The sequence below is a fragment of the Amblyraja radiata genome, chromosome 30, assembly GCF_010909765.2.
Source record: "Amblyraja radiata isolate CabotCenter1 chromosome 30, sAmbRad1.1.pri, whole genome shotgun sequence".
Lineage (NCBI taxonomy): Eukaryota > Metazoa > Chordata > Chondrichthyes > Rajiformes > Rajidae > Amblyraja > Amblyraja radiata.
In genome coordinates this window covers 19,898,785-19,920,654 of record NC_045985.1, presented here as the reverse complement: position 1 = coordinate 19,920,654, position 21,870 = coordinate 19,898,785, and the positions used below count along the sequence as shown (strand labels likewise).

Below are 21,870 nucleotides of genomic sequence, written 5' to 3'. Positions count from 1 at the left end.
TCATTTTTTTTTCTTACTCTGGGGGGGATAAAGGGGGGTGTGGTCACACCCAACGCACCCCCCCCCCCCCCCCCTTCGGACGGCCATGCAGAATCATAGATTGATGCAGCATGAAAACAGGCCCTTCAGCCCAACTTAGATACAGGCCAATATGCCCAGCAACACTAGTCCCACCTGCCTGGGTTTGGTCCATATTCCTCCAAACCTGTCCTACCCATGCACCGGTCTAACTGTATCTTAAACGTTGGGATAGTCCCTGCTGCAACTACCTCCTCTGGCAGCTTGTTCTACCCACCAACCACATTTTGTGTGAAAAAGTTACGCCTCAGATTACTATTAAATCTTTCCCCCTTAACCTTAAACCTAAATCCTGTGGTCTTTGAGTCATCTACTCTGGGCAAGAGACTCTATTCCTCTCATGATTTTATACACCTCTATAAGATCAATACTCATCCTCCTGCGCTCCAAGGGATAGAGTCCCAGCCTACACAACCTATAGCTCAGACCCTCTAGTCCTGGCAACATCGCAATAAATGTTCTCTGTACCATTTCCAGCTTGACAACATTATTCCTGTAACATGGTGCCCAGAACTGAACACAATACTCTAAATGCGGCCTCACCAACGTATTTCTTCTACAACTGCGACATGACCTCCTAACTATTCCATTTGAACCTTCTAGACGATTCGATTTAAGTTAGAGGTACACAAAAAAGCTGGAGAAACTCAGCGGGTGAGGCAGCATCTATGGAGCGAAGGAAATAGGCAACGTTTCGGGCCGAAACCCTTCTTCAGGCTGAATGCGGCCTCATCAGTCTGAAGAAGGGTTTCGGGCGGAAACGTTGCCTATTTCCTGGGGACTGACATATGAGGAAAGGTTAAGTAGGCTGGAACTCTACTCTTTGGAGTTTAGAAGAATGAGAGGCGATCTCATTGAAACATATAAGATCGTGAGGGGCCTTGATCGGGTGGATGCACCGAGGATGTTCCCAATGATCGGGGAAACTAGAACTAGGGGACATAGTTGCAGAATAAGGGGGGGCTCTTTTAAAACTGAGATGAGGAAGAACTTCTTCACCCAGAGGGTGGTTAATTTATGGAATTCACTGCCCCAGGGAGCAGTGGAAGCAGAAACGTTAAATATATTTAAGTCTAAAATAGATGGTTTTTTAGCTGCCAAGGGGATAAGGGGCTACGGGGAGAGGGCAGGGATATGGACCTAGGTATGGTTAGTATAGTAAGACCTGAGTGATCTCCTGGACAAGTGTCGATCGCCTGGATTGGGGTCGGAGAGGAATTTCCCGGATTTTTTTCCCGAATTGGACCTGGGTTTTTATCCGGTTTTTTTGCCTCCCCCAGGAGATCACGCGGTTCTTGGGGTGGAGAGGGGTGATAGCGGTATAAAGGGGAGGGTAGTGTCTTGTGTTCTGTGTCTACTGTTTGTGGGTAAGTGTGTCTGTTTAGTGTTCAGCCATGAGCGAATGGCGGTGCGGGCTCGACGGACCTGGTGGTCTACTCTCGCACCTACTTTCTATGTTTCTATGTTTCTATGTTTCTATGTACCGCCGAGCGGTGGCGCTGGGATCTGATATCTGGATAAACTTCACATTCGAGCAGCGGTCCGTCTCCTGTCGCCGGGGGGCTGGATATTTCAAGTGGCGATCTGCTTTTACTGGCCGGGCACCCGTCCAACTCGATCTCACGGACTAGACTTCCTCGCCAGCGAGCTGGACAACCCGGTGTAACGACCAAGCAGCGACCAAGACTCCAGAGGCATCGAATCTGGTGAACAAATATCGTGGAGAGTTTTGTTGTTTGGGAATCAGATGTCGTAGTGTGAGTTCTGTAAACGGCTTTTATCATCAATCTTTAATAGTTCAGCGTTTAACAAATGCAAAACGTAATTGAATTTTACCCCCTGAGGATAGGGAAAGTGTGTTTAACGCCCTTCTGACAGTGGTTTCACAAATGTTGTTGTGTTAACCATCGCGCTGTTTTCACGTGTTTCTGTTTAATTCCTATTTTGGAGCAGGCGTTGGCAATATGTCGTCATACTCTCCTTCTTTCCTGTTAACCCATAAACATCACGGATTGGCCAAACCGAGCAAAATCTCAACTTTAAAATTCTCCTGTGTTCAAGTAATCGTGGTCTCGCCCTTTGTTCATTGTGTTCCTTCCTTAACACCAGTTTAGGCTGTTAAACGTCTCCACTGTGCTCAGAAGAGAGACACAAAATGCAGGGGCCGCTCCGCGGGACAGGGAGCGTGTCTGGAGAGAAGGAATGGGTGAGATTTCGGGTCGAGACCCTTCTTCACGCTGGGGGTCGGGGAGAGGGAAACACAGAGATATGGAAGGGTAAAATAAGACGTCAATAGAGATGCAGAACAAGAAAATGTAAAACATATCATTGTCAGCTTGGAGCAGCTGACAACAAAGCAAACAGATAAAATGTCAGTCAGACCGGTCTGAGAACTGGGAAGAGAGAGGGGTGGAGGGAGAGGGAATACAACGCTTACTTGTTAGTTAAGTCAATGATCAAACCGCTGTGGTGTAAGCTGCCCAAGTGAAATATGAGGTGCTGTTCCACTAATTAGCGCTGGGCCTCACTCTGACAATGGAGGAGTGTGGGAATGGGATGGGCAGGCAACCGGGAGATAAACGATCGCCGAGCCTGCGCTTGGTCTCGCCGATATATAGGAGTCCACACCTGGAATAACGGATACAGTAGATGAGGTTGGAGGAGGTGCAAGTGAACCTCTGCCTCACTTGAAAAGACTGTCGAGGTCCTTGGACGGAGTAGAGGGAGGGGGTATAGGGTTCTTAGTCCCAGTCAGCAGAGTGTGTTCTACAGCCCTGCATTCTGCATCATATTATATTCTTTTGTTTGTAAACTGAGGTACGTTAACAACATTTAAAATACATTGGGACTTGTACATGGATAGGACAGGTTCAGACAGGGCGAAATGCAGGCAGATGGGACTGGAGTAGATGGAACATCTTGGTCATAGTCATAGAGCGATACAGTGTGTAAACAGGCCCTTCACAGTATCTTGCCCACACTGGTCAGCTACACCAGTCCCACCTGCCTGTGTTTGGCCCATATCGCTCTAAACCTGTCCTATTTATGTACCTGTCTAAACCGTTTCTTAAACGTTGGGATAAACCCTTACTCAACTACCTCCTCTGGCAGCTTGTTCCATACACCCACCACCCTTTGTGTGAAAATGTTTCCCCGCAGATTCCTATGAAATCTTTCGCCCTTCTTCTTAAACCTATGTCCTCCGGGCCTCGATTCACCAACTCTGGGCAAGATACTTTGCACATCAACCCAATCTATTCCTCATAATTTTTACCTCTACAAGATCACCCCTCATCCTCCTGCTCTCCAAGGAATAGAGTCCCAGCCTGCTCAACCTCTCCCTATAGGGGGGTTGCACGTAAGATCATCGTGTCAAAGGGCGTGATGCACAGCGCAGCTCATTCCATGTGGAGGACATGGCAGCCCTTGACATACACTGTTAATACAGTACTTTCTTACCTGTTCAAAAACACAGAAATTGTAAATTTTGCACTGTGAATAATTGTAAATCAGGGTAACCATGAGAGGCATTTATCATACTTCAGATTTCCAAAAGTGAGGAGAAATGACGGTAGAGAGAAGCGAGAGCTGAAGGGACAGCAACAGCTAAAGTGTTTGGCGAACATTGGTCGTGCAGATATCAAGATTGAAAATGTTGGGAATGATCACGTTTGCTCGCTGCATTTCACCAAAGTAAGGCATTATTTGTGTTTTTTCTTGATTCCTTTGGTATCTAAAAAGTTTCAGAAGTGATAAATCTGGCTGTAAACATTTTAAATCGCCCATTGGTCTCAAGTGGGATTTTACATGCAAAGAGAAAACGCTTCTGAAGCTAAATTTATCGTTAAAAACATCGCAGACCATATGTGGGTTTTGAATTACATTTTACTCAGATGCAAGACAAGGAATGGCATAATTGTTAGCTGTTAATTGGGCATAATCAACCTCAGCAAATTGACAATTTTGAAAATGAAAACGCTTCTGAAACTAAATTTATTATTAGAAAAATCTCCAGACTTATGAGTGGTGTGTGGAGAAGTAACTTTTCTATCATTAAGCATATATTTTGGCAAATAATCAAATGGCCTAACAGCATAAACACCCACTCCCCAGATATTGTCAATTTGCTGAGTTAATGCAGATGGAGATGTAATCCTTTCTCCACATTTGCACATCTCCACAATCTCCACATTTATCCTTTGTCTCCTTTACCGAACTAGAATTTTGATTGAAAATGAGGACTTGTCGTATCTTATGGGCTCTTATCTTTTCAACCAGTCTTCCTTGTTGAAGGCCTTGCAGAAGCCCATGTAAATCATATCAGCAACACTGCCCTCATCAATAAAACAGTCCAGCCCAAAACATAATCTCCCCATTCTTTCCACATATGCCCGACCCTCTGAGTTCCCCTCATCTAAATATAAATTATAATGTGATATATTGCTCCTTTTCCTTCTCTCAGTTTTCAGATGAAGTTACCAGGCTACCTTCATGACCCTATTCCGTTATTTGAATAAGCTGACAGCACCAGCTCCTCTACATAATGATAACCTTCGGCTGCTCTATCCTCTGCCTTCTGCAACTTCTCAGCAACAGAATTTCAGGTAAAATTACTTCTGAGTCTCTGCAATCTGGCTCAAGACTGTTCAAGTTGGGGAAAAATAGAAAATGCATCAGTAGAAATATAATTCTAAATTGAACAGTAGAGCATAGGAACAGGTCCTTGATGTTAGGACCTGATGTCTGTGTCAAACATGATCCCAAATTAAACTAATCCTTTCTTCGTGAAACTTCCCCCATCTGACCTTCACACTCAGTCCTCTACGATAAGATACAATAGAAATTTATTTATCCCAGGAGGGAAATTGGTTTGCCATCAGTCATGTGTTTACAAGATACATGAAATTAAAGTGACGAGTGGAAAGGATTGGGGATGTGGCAAGATTGGGGGTGGGAGGAGAGTCAGTCTACCCTATGACAGAAGGGGAAAGAGTTGGACAATTTGATAGCCACAGAGAAATTACAGCTGTGTTTATACAGTCCACCCATTTCAGGGCACCATAATGTTTGGGACGCATGGCTTCACAGTAGTTTGTAATTGCTCAGGTGGGTTTAAATGCCTCCTTAATGCAGGTATAAGAGAGCTCTCAGCATCTAGTCTTTCCTCCATTTTTTCCATCACCTTTGGAAACTTTTATTCCTGTTTATCAAAATTAGGCCCAACGTTGTGCCAATGAAAGTCAAAGAAGCCATTATGAGACTGAGAAACAAGAAAAAAACTGTTAGAGAAATCAGGCAAACCGTGGACTTACCAAAATCAACTGTTTGGAACATCATTATGAAGAAAGAGAGCACTGGTGAGCTTACTAATCGCAAAGGGACTGGCAGGCCAAGGAAGACCTCCACAGCTGATGACAGAAGAATCCTGTGTATATTAAAGAAAAATCCCCACAACCCAGTCCGACAGATCAGAAACACTCTTCGGGAGTCGGGTGTGGATTTGTCAATGACCACTGTCCGCAGAAGACTTCATGAACAGAAATAGAGGCTACACTTCATGATGTAAACCACTGGTCATCTGCAAAATTTGAATGGCCAGGTTGCAATTTGCCAAGAAGTACTGAAAAGAGTAACCACAGTTCTGGGAAAAAGGTTTTGTGGACAGATGAGACGAAGATTGACTTAGTGATGGCAAGAGCAAAGTATGGAAGAGATAAGGAACTGCCCAAGATCCAAAGCATACCACCTCATCTGTGAAACATGGTTGCGGGGCTGTTATGGCTGGTGAAAGAACTGGCTCACTTATCTTCATTGATAATACAACTGCTGATGGTGGTAGCATAATGAATTCTGAAGTGTACAGACACATCCTATATGTTCATGTTCAAACAAATGCCTCAACAAAGGAGTTTTTCAAAGCTAAAATATGGTTAATTCTTGAGTGGTCAAGTCAACCACCCGATCTGAACCCAATTGAGCAGCCTTTTATATACTGAGGAGAAAACTGAAGGGGTCTAGCCCCCAAAACAAGCATAAGCTAAAGATGGCTGCAATACAAGCCTGGAAGAGAAGCCACCCAGCAACTGGTGATGTCCATGAATCGCAGACTTCAAGCAGTCATTGCATGTAAAGGATATGCAACAAAATACTAAACATGACTACTTTCATTTGCATGACATTGCTGTGTCCCAAACATTATGGTGTCCTGAAATGGGGGGACTATGTATAAACACTGCTGTAATTTCTACATGGTGAAACCAAAATAGTCTTTATTAAGTCGCTGCCGAGCGAAGCAGCAACTGCTGTGGCTTAAGAGAAAGGATTCCAACTGGGCTGCAAAATGACCAGCAAGAGGGGTAAAACGGAGGGGAGCGCACCTGGGAGGCCATGTGTTGCTGTTGAGCTCTCTGGAGGTGTCGTGGGCCTATCAATGAAACACCAAGGAAGGAGGGTGCCCACCTGATGACCCCAATTAAGTTTTTACCCCAACCCCCACTCAAGATAGTAAGAAGGTGCCAATTATAGTGGGGATTATAGTAGAGATTGTCCTATAAGGCCAACTGACAATGTGCACTTTAACCACATGTGATTTTTTTAAAATTACAAATATCTAATTGTGGAGCACAGAGGCAAATAAATAAATGATGGCTCTTTGTCCCAAACATTATGGGACACTTTTCACAATTTTACAAACGTCTGTCAGGTATTCCCTCAGCTGCCGATGTCCGAGAGATTAAAAATTTGAATTTACTACCTGATAGTATATTTTTACTGTGCATCTGTAAATATTGATAAGAGTTATTGGAGATAGACTGAACTTGTTCTTTGTCTCTTAAACAAGTGGAGGTGATGATGTGCTACTTTGTTCTTCCATCTTCAAATGTAATTTTCATTTTTAATCAAAATCTACAACTTCAATGTGGTTGGTTACTCCAGGAAAAATTGGTGGAGATATTTAGTTTTAGTTTAGTTTAGAGATACAGCACGGAAACAGGCCCTTCGGCCCATTGAGTCCACACTGACCAGCGATCCCCTCGCATTAACACTTTCCGATACAAACTAGGGACAATTTACATTTATACCAAGCCAATTAACCCACAAACCTGCACGTCTTTTGAGTGTGAGGGGAAACTGAAGATCTTGGAAAAATCCCATGGAGAGAATGTACAAGCGCCGTACAGACAGCATCCATAGTCAGGATCCTACCCGGGTCTCTGGTGCTGTAAGGCAGCAAATCCACCACCGTGCCACTGTGCTGCCCTTTACACCAAGGAAATTGATGTTTCAATCATTTCCACTTCACCACCATTGATGCTGGTTGGGCATGTACTCCACCATATTGACACTCAAGTCAATAACTAGCTCCTTTGTCTTTTTAACTCTGGGGGAGAGGGTGTTGTCAAAAACCATGCCCCACACATCGTGTGTGTGTGTGTGTGAGTGTGTGTGTGTGTGTGTGTGTGTGTGTGTGTGCGTGTGTGTGTGTGTGTGTGTGTGTGTGTGTGTTAGTGTGCGTGTGTGTGTGTGTTGGGGGGTGGTTAGTGTGTGTGTGTGTGTGTGTGTGTGTGTGTGTGTGTGTGTGTGTGTGTGTGTGTGTGAGTGTGCGTGTGTGTGTTGGGGGGGTGGTTAGTGTGTGTGTGTGTTTGGTGTGTGTGTGTGTGGTGTGTGGTGTGTGTGTGGTGTGTGTGTGTGGGGGGGGGGGGTGGTTAGTGTGTGTGTGACGCCGCAACCTCCCCCCCCCCCCCCGCAACCGCGTGTTGAATGGACGGGACCCTCTCCCCTTCCCCTCTACTCCCCTCCCTCTCCCCCCCTTCCCCCTCTTCCTCTTCCCCCCTCTCCCTCTTTCCCTCTTCCCCCTCCCCCCTCTGCCCTCCCTCCCTGTCTGCCCCCCCTCCCTGTCTGCCCCCCCCACCTCTCCCCTCCACTCCCCTCCTCCTACCACCATCCAACCCCCCTCTCCCCTACTCCAACCCCCTCTCCCCTACTCCAACCCCCTCTCCCCTCCTCCAACCTCCTTTCTCCTCCTCCAACCTCCTTTCTCCTCCTCCAACCCCCTCTCCCCTCCTCCAACCCACTCTCCCCTCCTCCAACCCACTCTCCCCTCCACCAACCTCCTCTCCCCTCCCCTCTACCCCCTCCCTCCCCCCCTCTCTCCCAACTCCCCCTCTTCTCTCCCCCTCATCTCTCCCCCTCATCTCTCCCCCTCATCTCTCCCCCCTCCTCTCTCCCCACATCCTTCCCTCCCCCCTCTCTCTCCCCCTCTCTTCCCCTCCCCCCCAAATCCCCTCCTCTCCCCCACTCCCCTCCCCCACTCTCCCCACCCCGTCTCCCCCTACCCCCCTCTCACCCCCACTCTACACCATTACCCCCCAACCGCGCATTGGGGGAACAGACTCAGCGGTTCTGCACTTGGTCTAGTATACTTTTAAAACTGTGTGTGTGCAGGGGGATGTGTGGATGTGTGTGTCATTTTGCCTTTGAAACATATTTCCTCGAAAACCAGATGCCAAAACGGGAAAATGTTTACATATTTCAGAAGAGATTTTACTTGTGATTTTAGAAATCCACTCCTCTGTATATTTGGCACATTATTTTCCTGACTTTTTTATTAAAATTGTTGACTAATCTGACCTTTTTAAAAAATATGACCGCTGCCCACCTGTTGACGTTACAATAGCAGTTACATTTTTACATCTTCTGGTAGAAATTTTCCTTATGATTTCCAAAATCCAATTAGTGTGTGATGCCACATGCCGCCCCCCCCCCCCCCCCAGCCCCCTCCCTCCCCTGCAACCACTGCCTGTGCCTCTGCCTCTGCCTCTGCCTGCTGCCTCTATGCCCGCTGCCTGTGCCCACTGCCTGTGCCCACTGCATCTACCCCACCGCCTCTGCCTGCTGCCTCTACCCCGCTGCCTCACACACTGCCTCTACCTCTGTCCTCTGCCCTTGTCTTCTGCATCTGCCCGCTGCCTCTGCCCGCTGCCTCTTCCTGCTGCCCTCTACCCTCTGCCCTCTGTCCTCTTCCTGCTGCCCTCAGCCCTCTGCCATCTGCCTGCCTCTGCCTTCGCTCTCTCTACCCCCTCCCTCTCCCTCTCTAGCCGTGCCTGCGAGTTGCAGGCTATGTGTGAGGGGATAGGGCGGGGGATGGGGTAAAATAAGCAAATTAATAATATTAATATGATACAAAGGGGGGTGGTTAGTGTGTGCGTGAGGGGTTGGTTAATGTGTGTGTGCATGGGGCGGGGAGTGATCAGTGTGTGTTTGTGAAGCCGCATGCCGTTCCCCCCCCCCCGCCCCCTCCCCCACAACCACACGTTGAAGGGACGGGACCCAACGGTCCCACTTGGTCAAGCCTCTTTTTGACTTTGCCCCCCCCCCACCTTAAATCTATGTCCTCTAGTCTTTGACATTTCCATGCTGGGGGATAAAAGTTCTGACTGTCGACCCTATCAATGACTCTTCCTACTTTAGATACTTCAATTGGGTCTCTCCTTAACCTCTGACGAGCCGTCAAAAATAATCTAAGTTTGTCCAATCTCGTCTCATAGCTAATACTCTCTAATCCGGGCACCATTGTGGTAAATCTCTCGAAAACGTCCATAATCTTCCTGTGCAAGGTGCGACTAGAACTGCATTAAATACTCAAATGGTTTTATAAAGCTGCAAGCTGACTTCTCGATTCTTATACTCAATGCCCCAACCAATGTGGAAGCATACTATACACTTTCTTTACTGTTAGTACTGTGTGGTAGCTAAGGTAAACACTGAATATCTACGTGTGTGTGTTCATCTATCTCAGATGTGGCACAAAAACCTGGAGTAACTCAACGGCTCAGACTGCATCTCTGGGGAAAAGGAATAGGTGATGTTTCGGGTCGAGACCCTTCTTCAGACTCTGGAGTCTTCAGGAGTTTGAAACATAGAAACATAGAAAATAGATGCAGGAGGAGGCCATTCGGCCCTTCGAGCCAGCACCGCCATTCATTGTGATCATGGCTGATCGTCCCCTATCAATAACCCGTGCCTGCCTTCTCCCCATATCCCTTGACTCCACTAGCCCCTAGAGCTCTATCTAACTCTCTCTTAAATCCATCCAGTGATTTGGCCTCCACTGCCCTCTGTGGCAGGGAATTCCATAAATTCACAGCTCTCTGGGTGAAAAAAAAATGTTTTCACCTCAGTCTTAAACGACCTGCCATTTATTCTAAGACCGTGGGCGCTGGTTCTGTACTCGCTCAACATTGGGAACATTTTTCCTGCATCTAGCTTGTCCAGTCCTTTTATAATTTTATATGTTTCCATAAGATGCCCCCTCATCCTTCTAAACTCCAGTGAATACAAGCCTAGTCTGTTTAATCGTTCCTCATATGACAGTCCCGCCATCCCAGGGATCAACCCCGCCATCCCAGGGATCAAAGAAGGGCCTCGACCCGAAATGTCACCTATTCCTTTTCTCCAGAGATGCTGTCTCACTCGCTGAGTTACTCCAGCTTTTTGTGTCAATCTTCAGTTTAAACCAGCATCTGCAGTTCCTTCCTACATATCTCAGGTGTGATACTGTTTGTATTAATTCATTGTTTTGCAGCTCAGTGGACAAGAGACAGGATGCTGGCTGCCACAGGCTCCACTATTCCATTCCCCGGAACTGATAATAAATTCAACAGTTTGAACTGGGACTTCTCCGTTTCCAGCCGAAATCTCCCCATTACTGAAGTTTATGACGGAAAAACCATCATATATGAAAAGTACAAGAATCGAATTAAAGTTAACATATCAGATGGATCCTTTCAATTAAAAGATGTTGGTAAAGCAGACAGTGGCCACTATAAAATGACGGTGGACTTAGACCCACACAGGACCAGAATTCTAACTCTTGGAGTCATTGGTAAGTAACCGGAGGGTTTGTAATTATTTAAATGAAATGGTGACACTGTGCTGAGTCGACATTTTCCAAGCATGATTTCTTGGAGAAACAAAATGTAATAAATATTTGTACTTGATCCCAAATATCTGTGGGTATTCCTTGCTTTCTCTCCAACACGCATTCCCACTCTCAATTTTGTCCTCTTTCCTCACACCAACTCAGCATCCATTTCAGTTCAGTTTAGTTTATTGTCACGTGTACTGAGGTACAGTGAAAAGCTTTTGTTGCATGCCTACCAGTCAGTGGAAAGACAATACATGATTACAATCCAGCCATTCACAGTGTAATACATGATAAAGGAATAATGTTTAGTGCAAGGTAAAGCCACTAAAGTCCGATCAAGGATAGTCCGAGGGTCACCAATGAGGTAGATAGTAGTTCAGGACTGCTCTCTGGTTGTGGTAGGATGATTCCGTTGCCTGATAACAGCTGGGAAGAAACTGTCCCTGAATCTGGAGGTGTGCGTTTTCACACTTCTGTACCTTTTTCCCGATGGGAGAGGGGAGAAGAGGGACTGTTCTCAGGGTGCAACTCATCCTTGATTCTGCTGCTGGCCTTGCCGCGGCAGCATGATGTTTCAATGGAGTCAATGGAAGGGAGGTTGGTTTGTGTGATGGTCTGGGCTGCGATCACAATTTGCCTGCATTCTTGGATGTAGCTGTTCCCAAACCAAGCTGTGATGCATCCGGATAGAGATGCTGTCTGACCCGCTGAACCATTCCAGCACTTTGTGTCTATCTTCACTACTTATTTGACCGTTTCTACTCCATGGTAGAAAGTGCAGGTGAGGATTTTCTTTTTGAACAGGTTGTGGTGCCACCCGGTGGTTAGGCCACTTACTGTGCCAACCTTCGGCAGTCGGGGGTAGGGCCACATGACTGGGTTTGGCGGGAAGGAGATGTCATGTGCCCTGGTATATATAATGAACCCCTGGTCAACCTTCTCCCTTTCGTGTATGTGTTGTTGTCTTTGCTTTTGTAAATAAATATCTCTTTGTTTCACCACACTTGGCTTATTTGGCCACCATACTGGTGACCCCGACGATCCAAAATGGCATTTAGGATTTAAACTATGAATGCAGCCAAGGATTAACCTCAACAGGCCAAGGTCGCTGGCAGTCCAGTTGCGGGCAGTATGTGATCCGGCTGAGGGCAGATGGTGGCTGAGAAATGTGAATCATTATATTGTGGGAAGATGTTTGTGAAGTGTCCACCTAACTTAGAGGGCATTGTCCTAAATAGGGTGTGGGGGTGATGGGGGTGAGAACATCGTGACCTGGTATCAAGACAACAACCTTGGAGGTAGTGATCGACCTCAGAAAGGGATTGGTTCACATTCCCCAGTATGCAATTATGGGGCCAAAGTAGAGATAGTTGAACATTTTAAGTTTGGAGGAGTAAACATCACCAGTGTCTCATCCTGGACCACCCATATCGCAGCAATGACCAAGAAAGCAGGCCAACACCTCTACCTCTTCAGAAGGCAAAGGAGCGTGGTTTGGGTGTTGTGGGTCTCTGATGATGATGGCTGTCATTTTGAGGCAGCGACTCTTGTAGATCCCTTTCATAAATCTGGAATTACTTTTGTATACTTGAGGTCTAAAAAAGGGCGTTTGTGTCTTGGCTCATTGACTCTGTTGTTCTCCAGATCCTCTCTCCACACCATCCATCTCCTGTGAAAACCACCCTGAGAACCACACGGCTGTGCTGAACTGCACGGTGCAGAGAGGGAGAGCGGCTTCCATTCTGTGGAGCAGAGAAGAAGTTGTCCTCCCAGTTTGCCCACGGCAGTCCCTGTCAGATGGGAATGTAACGTTTACCATTTGGAACGCAGAGAAATCAGACTCTGGCTATTACACATGCAGCATGGAAAACCAAGTCAGTCGAACCAACAGCACCTACCAGCTGGTCATCGAGGGTAAGTCTGTCACGGTATTGGCAAATGTCCATTGTTTATGTGACACAAGTTTGCAGGTGGTTGCCGGAGGTTGCAGGTAGGGAGACTGACAAAAACCTCCGGGAACCGCACGGAAACCTTGGTTGTGGCACAAAGTCTCCAGAGGTTTCCGTTCAGGTTTCCTAAGTGGGACAGGGGCATTACACTATCCTACACATGAGGGACAATTTACTTTCATACCAAAGCCAATTAATGTACAAAGCTCCACGAATTTGGAGTGTGGGAGAAAACCCACGCTGGTCACGGGGAGAACATACAAACTCCGTGCAGACAAGGACCCGTAGTCATGAACAAACATAGAAGCATAGAAACTAGGTGCAGGAGTAGGCCATTCGGCCCTTCAAGCCTGCACCGCCATTCAATATGATCATGGCTGATCATCCAACTCATTATCGCAACCCTGCCTTCTTTCCATACCCCCTGATCCCTTTAGCCACAAAGGCCACATCTAACTCCCTCTTAAATATAGCCAATGAACTGGCCTCAACTACCTTCTGTGGCAGAGAATTCCACAGATTCACCACTCTCTGTGTGAAAAATGTTTTTCTCATCTCGGTCCTTCCCCCTTATCCTTAAACTCTGAACCCTAGTTGTGGACTTCCCCAACATCGGGAATAATCTTCCTGCATCTAGCCTGTCCAACCCCTTAAGAATTTTGTAAGTTTCTATAAGATCCCCTCTCAGTCTATCCAGGATTTCTTCATATGAAAGTCCTGCCATCCCAGGAATCAGTCTGGTGAACCTTCTCTGTATTCCCTCTATGGCAAGAATGTCTTTCCTCAGATTAGGAGATCAAAACTGTACGCAATACTCCAGGTGTGGGCTCACCAAGCCCCTGTACAGCTGCAGTAGAACCTCCCTGCTCTTATACTCAAATCATTTTCCTATGAATGCTAACATATCATTTGCTTTCTTCACTGCCTGCTGCACCTGCATGCCTACTTTCAATGACTGGTGCACCATGACACCCAGGTCTCGTTGCATCTCCCCTTTTCCTAATCGACCACCATTCAGATAAAAGTCTACTTTCCTGTTTTTGCTACCAAAGTGGATAACCTCACATTTATCCACATTATACTGCATCTGCCATGCATTTGCCCACTCACCCAATCTATCCAAGTCACCTTGCAGCCTCCTAGCATCCTCCTCACAGCTAACACTGCCCCCCAGCTTCGTGTCATCCGCAAACTTGGAGATGTTGCATTCAATTCCCTCATCCAGATAATTAATATATATTGTAAATAGCAGGGGTCCCAGCACTGAGCCTTGCGGTACCCCACTAGTCACTGCCTGTCATTCTGAAAAGGACCCGTTTACTCCTACTCTTTGCTTCCTGTCTGCCAGCCAGTTCTCTATCCACATCAATACTGAACCCCCAATACCGTGTGCTTTAAGTTTGCATACTAATCTCTTATGTGGGACCTTGTCAAAAGCCTTCTGAAAGTCCAGATATAACACATCCACTGGTTCTCCCCTGGCCCTGGGGATTTATCGGCCTTTAATCCATTCAATTTACCTAACACCACTTCCCGGCTAACCTGGATTTCACTCAGTTCCTCCATCTCATTTAACCCCCGGTCCCTTGCTATTTACGGAAGATTATTTATGTCTTCCTTAGTGAAGACAGAACCAAAGTAGTCATTCAATTGGTCTGTTCCCTGTTCCCCATGATCAATTTGCCTGTTTCTGTGGGACCTACATTTTTTTAAACTAATCTTTTCCTCTTCACATATCTATAAAAACATTTGCAGTCAGTTTTTATGTTCCTTGCCAGATTTCTTTCATAATCTATTTTTCCATTCCTAATTAAGCCTTTTGTCCTCCTCTGCTGGACTCTGAATTTCTCCCAGTCCTCTGGTTGGCTGCTTTTTCTGGCTAATTTGTACACTTCATCATTTGTTTTGATACTATCCCTGATTTTGTTTTGTTATCCACGGATGCGCTACCTTCCCTGATTTATTCTATTGCCAAACTGGGATGAACAATTGTTGTAGTTCATCCATGCAGTCTTTAAATGCCTTCCATTGCATATCCACCGTCAACCCTTTAAAAATCAATTGGCAGTCTATCTTGGCCAATTCATGTCTCATACCCTTAAAGTCACCTTTCTTTAAGTTCAGGACCCTTGTTTCTGAATTAACAATGTCACTCTCCATCCTAATGAAGAACTCAATCACATTATGGTCACTCTTGCCCAAGGGGCCACGCACAACAAGACTGCTAACTAACCCTTCCTCATTACTCAATACCCAGTCAAGAATAGCCTGCTCTCTCGCTGGTTCCTCTACATGTTGGTTTAGAAAACTATCCCGCATACATTCCAAGAAATCCTCTTCCTCAGCACTCCTGCCAATTTGATTCACCCAATCTATATGTAGATTGAAGTCACCCATTATAACTGTTTTACCCGGGGTCTCTGGCTCTGTAAGGCAGCAACTCAACCACTGCGCTATCGTGCAACCCAAGTTGTAAATGTCTATTGCACAGATGATGGCCATTTGTCCCATGTTGATGCTTGTGCGACACAAGAGCCCCTCTCCACACTTGGTACCTGACCTTATCAGCGTATGTCACTCTACACTCCTAATACTCTCCAGACATATAACATCCCCCCAAATTCTAATTGAAATGGATGACTATCTTATTCTTAGAGTCATAGAGTGATACAGTGTGGAAACAGGCTCTTCGGCCCAACTTGGCCACCTGTCCCAGCTACACTCTTCCCACGTGCCTCCGTTTGCTCCATATCCCTCCAAACATGTCCTATCATGTACCTGTCCACCTGTCTCTTAAATGTTGGGATAGTCCCTGCCTCAACTACCTCCTCTGGCAGCTTGTTCCAAACACCCACCACCCTTTGTGTGAACAATTTACCACTCAGATTCCTCTTAAATCTTTTCCCCTTCACCTTTATTGACTTGCTCTGGGCAAGAGACTCTATTCCTCTCATGATTTTTTACACCTCTATAAGATCATCCCTCATCCACCTGCTCTCCAAAGAATAGAGACCCAGCCTGATCACCCTCTCCCTATAGCTCAGACCCTCTACTCCTGTCAACATCCTTGTAAATCTTCACTGTATCCTTTCCAGCTTGACAACATCTTTCCTATAATTCACATGATCTCTCATTCCGTTTTCCCTGTGTGGATAAATATCTCTCCAGACGTGATGTAGGAAATTTTGAAAATTATAAGGAAGATAAGTGGCTTTTAATCCGTATAACTCAAGAGAATGCATCATGGGGAAGCAAGATAGGAACAATTGTCCAACAAGGCATCATGGCAGCGCAGCTGTAGAGTTGCAGCCTTCCAGCGCTTACAGCGTCAGAGACCCAGGTTTTCTGCGAGACTCGGGTTGTCCACGTTTGGTTTAGTTTCGTTAGGTTTAGAGATACAGCGTGGAAACAGGCTCTTCTGCCCACCGAGTCTGCACCGACCAGCGATCCCGCATATTAACATTATCCTACACACACACTAGGGACAATTTACACTTATACCAAGCCAATTAATCTACATACCTGTACGCCTTTGGAGTTTGGGAGGAAAGTGAAGATCTTGGAGAAAACCCACGTAGGTCACGGGGAGAAAGTACAAACTCCATATAGACAGCACCCGTAGTCAGGATCAAATCCGGGTCTCCATCGCTGCAAGCTCTGTGAGCAGCAACTCTACCACTGCGCTACCATGCATCGTGCTCCATGCACCTGCAACAACACCCCTGGTTCACCGCTGCGAGTAGATAAGACTGCACTGAGAACTTCTGAAACTTTGTCTGCGCCAGAAATGTGGCGACTCTTTGTGTATTGCCCAGGAGATGTCTGCTGTGTAATTACGGATTGTGGACCAAAATCAAACAACTTCATTGTACCTAGATACGCGACTATAAAATATCACTGAATTGAATGAAAAACATGATACATACAAAGGGAAGTCTTCTCTGCATCAGGGACATTTAAATTTACAAGATGTAACCAAAGGTGATTTATTTTGTTGTAGGTCATGAACTCAATCCCAGATCTCGGGTTGGATTATTCCTGACCATTATCGTAGTGATCACAGTGGTTCTCGTGTTTATCCCTCTGTTGGTACATGGTGAGTATTCATTCTCTGGTAAAACCGTGTCCTTGTATGTGGTGGTGTAGAGTCAGTCCGAGGGTGGTGAATCTGTGGGATTCATTGCCACAGACGGCTGTGGAGGTCATGTCAATGGATATTTTCTAAGGAAGAGATAGGTAGATTCTTCATTAGTACACGTGTCAGGGGTTATGGGGAGAAGGCAGGAGAATGGTGTTAAGAGGGAATGATTGATTGAATGGCAGAGTAGACTTGCTGGGGTGAATGGCCTAATTCTGACACAAAATTCTGAAAGGGGGAGAACACAGGAGGAGCCGGTGTGGGGGGACCGCCATGGTGGGGGGAGGGGGGGGGGGGGCTGTGGAAGAACAAAGGAGGACCCGGCACGGGAAGGTGGGGGGAGGGGGAAGAACAAAGGGGGACGCGGCGTGGGATACTTTGTAACTTTGTAAGGCGACTATTTCCGTACCGTGGGTAAGCAAGGTATGAAAGAATTTCACTGTGACAATGAAGTATTCATTCATAATAGCTCATTCACAGGGAAACATAAGCAGATCAGAGAGATGCACTGTTAATTCTCTACTATCTGTCTGTGTTTGGACTGCCTCACTCCACTGCTCAAATGTGCATCTTGGAGCCATAGAGAGTCATAGAGTGATACAGTGTGGAAACAGGCCCTTCAGCCCAACTCTCCCACACCGGCCAACATTGTCCCAGCTACACTAGTCCTACTTGCCTGCGCTTGGTCCATATCCCTCCAAACCTGTTCTATCCATCTACCTGTCCTACTGTTTCTTAAACAATGGGATCGTCCCAGCCTCAACCACCTCCTGCAGCAGCTAGTTCCATACACCCACCACCCTTTGTGTAAAAAAGTTACCCCTTGGATTCCTAATAAATCTTTTCCCCTTCAGCTTGAACCTATGTCCTCTGGTCCTCGATTTCCCTACTCTGGGCAAAAGACTCTGTGCATCTACCTGATCTATTCCTCTCATGATCTTGTACACCTCCATAAGATTACCTCTTATCCTCCTGCGCTCCATGGAATAGAGACCCAGCCTACTCAACCTCTCCCTATAGCTCACACCCTCTAGGCCTGGCAACATCCTCGTAAATCTTTTCTGAACCTTTTCGAGCTTGACAATATTTTTCCTATAACATGGTACCCAGAAAAGAACACAATATTCTAAATGCAGTCTTATGCAACTGCAACATGACCTCCCAACATCTATACTCAATACTTTGACTGATGAAGGCCAAAGAGCCAAAAGCCTTTTTGACCACATTATCTACCTGTGACTCGACCTTCAAGTAACGAGTGCAGAATTCGGAGCCTCTCATCTTGGAAGACAGATGGAAAACTGTGTAGCAAAGTGTACAGTCGTGCATTTTACAGGTGGAAATAAAGGCGCAGACTTTTTTCTAAATGGGGATTGTATTCATAAATTGGAGGTGCAAAGGGACTTGGGAGTGCGGGTGCAGTTCCCAAAAGGGTAATTTGTAAGTTGAATCAGTAGTAAGGAAGGCAAGCGCAATGTTAGCATTTATTTCAGGAGGACGAGAATATAAAAACAAAGATGAAACGCTGAGCTTTTATAAAACGCTGGTCAGATCGCACTGTTTAGTTTTTTTAGTTTAGAGATACAGCGCAGAAACATAGAAACATAGAAATTAGGTGCAGGAGTAGGCCATTCGGCCCTTCGAGCCTGCACCGCCATTCAATATGATCATGGCTGATCATCCAACTCAGTATCCCGTACCTGCCTTCTCTCCATACCCCCTGATCCCCTTAGCCACAAGGGCCACATCTAACTCCCTCTTAAATATAGCCAATGAACTGGCCTCAACTACCCTCTGTGGCAGAGAGTTCCAGAGATTCACCACTCTCTGTGTGAAAAAAGTTCTTCTCATCTCGGTTTTAAAGGATTTCCCCCTTATCCTTAAGCTGTGACCCCTTGTCCTGGACTTCCCTAACATCGGTAACAATCTTCCTGCATCTAGCCTGTCCAACCCCTTAAGAATTTTGTAAGTTTCTATAAGATCCCCTCTCAATCTCCTAAATTCTAGAGAGTATAAACCAAGTCTATCCAGTCTTTCTTCATAAGACAGTCCTGACATCCCAGGAATCAGTCTGGTGAACCGTCTCTGCACTCCCTCTATGGCAATAATGTCCTTCCTCAGATTTGGAGACCAAAACTGTACGCAATACTCCAGGTGTGGTCTCACCAAGACCCTGTACAACTGCAGTAGAACCTCCCTGCTCCTATACTCAAATCCTTTTGCAATGAAAGCTAACATACCGTTCGCTTTCTTTACTGCCTGCTGCACCTGCATGCCCACTTTCAATGACTGGTGTACCATGACACCCAGGTCTCGCTGCATCTCCCCCTTTCCCAATCGGGCACCATTTAGATAATAGTCTGCTTTCCCGTTTTTGCCACCAAAATGGATAACCTCACATTTATCCACCGAGTCCGCACCAACCCACGATTCCCACACTATCCTATACACACTAGGGTCAATTTACACATACTCCAAACCAATTAACCTACATACCTGTACGTCTTTGGAGTGTGGGATGAAGAAAATGCACGCGGTCATGGGGAGAACGTACAAACTCCGTACAAACAGCAGCCCCCGTAGTCGGGATCGAACCCGGGTCTCCGGCGCTGCAAGCACTGTAAGGCAGCAACTCTACCGCTGCGCCACAGGTCCCAGGAATGAGTGGGTTAACATATGATGAGCATTTGACTGTGCTGGGCCTGTACTCGCTGGAATTTAGAAGAACGACAGGAGACCTAATTGAAACTTACCGAATAGTGAAAGGCCTGTATGGAGTGAATGTGGAGAGGATGTTTTCACCAGTGAAAGTGTCTACAACCAGAGGACATAACCTCAGAATAAATGGACATACATAACTTTAGAAAGAAGATGTGGAGGAATTTCTTTAGTGAGAGGGTGGTGAATCTGTGGAATTCCTTGCCACGAAGGCACTGGAGGCCAAGTCATTGGGTAGTTTTAAGGTGGAAATTAAAAAATTCTTGATTCATAATGGTGTCAGGGGTTATAGGGAAAAGGCAGGAGAATGGGGTTAGGAGGGAAAGATAGATCAGCCATGATAGAATGGTGGAGTAGACTCGATGGGCCAAATGGCCTAATTCTGCTCCCATGACTTATTGAGGCCATGTACATTTAACCTGTGCATTAGTTAATACTGATATTCTGATTCCCACAGCTTGGACTGCCTTCTTGAATAAATGAAGCCCCTCTACTCACTGGGACAAGAGGAACAGGTACATTGGAACATCACCATCTCTCTGTTCCACTCCAGTTCACGAAGTCCCAATGTTGGTCCACGTCGATATACATTCAGCACAGCGCGATTGCGACCCTGGAGCTATCTGGCAAGCTACACTGTGGAAACAGCTTCACCCTAAGTAATGCAGCAGTTCAAGATATGGCAGATATTTAAACAACCTTTTCATTGCATTCTGTGGGGAAATGAGCCCAACTAGAAACAGGGGATCCTGAGAGAAGGTGGACCATTTTTAGAAGGGATGTTACAAGCCTGATGCACAAGATGGGGTTGAGAGAGAAAGATAGATTAGCCATGATTGAATGGTGGAGTAGACTCGATGGACCGACAAGGCCATCTAGATCCGAATTAGGGTCTTGCCCCGAAACGTCACCCATTCCTTCTACCCAGAGATGCTGCCTGTCCTGTAGAGTTACTCCAGCCTTTTGTGTCTATCTTCGATGTGAACCAGCATCTTCAGTTCCTTCCTGCACAAGATACGAAGGCACGGTATCTGGCTTGAGGATGGGTTATAAACACAGAAGAAACAAAAGATGCAAGTTGTGGATTGACCCAAGATCAGCTTAGTTTAGTTTAGAGATACAGTGTGGAAACAGGCCCTTTGGCCCACCGAGCCCGCACCTACCAGCAATCCCCACACATTAACACCACCCTACACACACTAGGGACAATGTTACATTTTACTAGACTATGTGGGACCCGTTGGGTCCCATGCTCACACGGGGCTGGTCCCCCAACGCAATATTCCACCTCTCCACTAATTGCAATATTGGTGGCCAGTGTGATGGGCGGAGGGTGCTTCTGGAGTGCTAGTATGGGTGTTGTGGGCTGAAGGGACTGGTTTCCAGAGGGCTAGTATGGACATTGTGGTCCGAATGGATTCTTGGGCTGGCAGTCACGTAGGCTGATGTGCTGGCAGCTCAGCCACGGCTGGTGGGCTGGCAGTTGACTCACGGCTATTCCTTGAAATTCTATTTCAAGCAGGGTGCAAGGCCACCAAATTCAAGTGCAGTTTCCTACCACTTCTAATAGGGTGGAAGGCCACAAAATGCAAGTGCAGTTTCCTACCACTTCAAGCAGGGGGCAAGGCCACCAAACTCGTGCAGTTCACTATCATTTCAAGCAGGGTGCAAGGCCACCAACCTCAAATGCAGTTTCATACCATTTCATGCAGGGTGCAAGACCACCAAATTCAAATGCCGTTTCATATCATTTCAAGCAGGGTGCGAGGCCACCAAATTCAAGTGCAGTTTCATACCATTTCAAGCAGGGTGCGAGGCCACCAAATTCAAGTGCAGTTTCATACAATTTCAAGCAGAGTGCAAGGCCACCAAATTCGTTTTTTCCAAAATCAATATACAGGGCAAACAGGAAGTGATCATGATTAGACTTTTAATTACATAGATTTTCAAACCACATTTTCATTTTCAAACCACATTAAGGGCACTCACAGGTCAGTAAAACCACACTCACAGTTTAGTAGACATGTGTTCAGTATTATTCACAGCTCAGACTGAGAATC

The 21,870-nt window shown here is 46.2% G+C and overlaps 1 protein-coding gene across 4 annotated transcripts; it reads left to right on the top strand.

Moving 5' to 3' along the window:
* Positions 1-1,581: 1,581 nt before the first annotated feature.
* On the top strand, positions 1,582-21,029 carry LOC116990171 (carcinoembryonic antigen-related cell adhesion molecule 6-like). 4 transcript variants are annotated; one of them, XM_033047709.1, is made up of 7 exons: positions 1,583-1,918; positions 3,646-3,649; positions 4,548-4,682; positions 10,664-10,963; positions 12,650-12,919; positions 16,955-17,050; positions 20,268-21,029. In XM_033047709.1, exons 3-7 carry the CDS (start codon positions 4,622-4,624, stop codon positions 20,291-20,293), a joined length of 753 nt encoding a protein of 250 aa, XP_032903600.1. In that variant the 5' UTR covers positions 1,583-1,918; positions 3,646-3,649; positions 4,548-4,621; the 3' UTR covers positions 20,294-21,029. The 4 variants fall into 4 exon arrangements, with proteins under 4 accessions (XP_032903602.1, XP_032903600.1, XP_032903599.1 ...); XM_033047708.1 differs by having other exon boundaries at positions 4,541-4,682; XM_033047711.1 differs by lacking the exon at positions 16,955-17,050 and having other exon boundaries at positions 1,582-1,918; positions 4,541-4,682.
* The last annotated feature ends 841 nt before the right edge of the window (positions 21,030-21,870 follow it).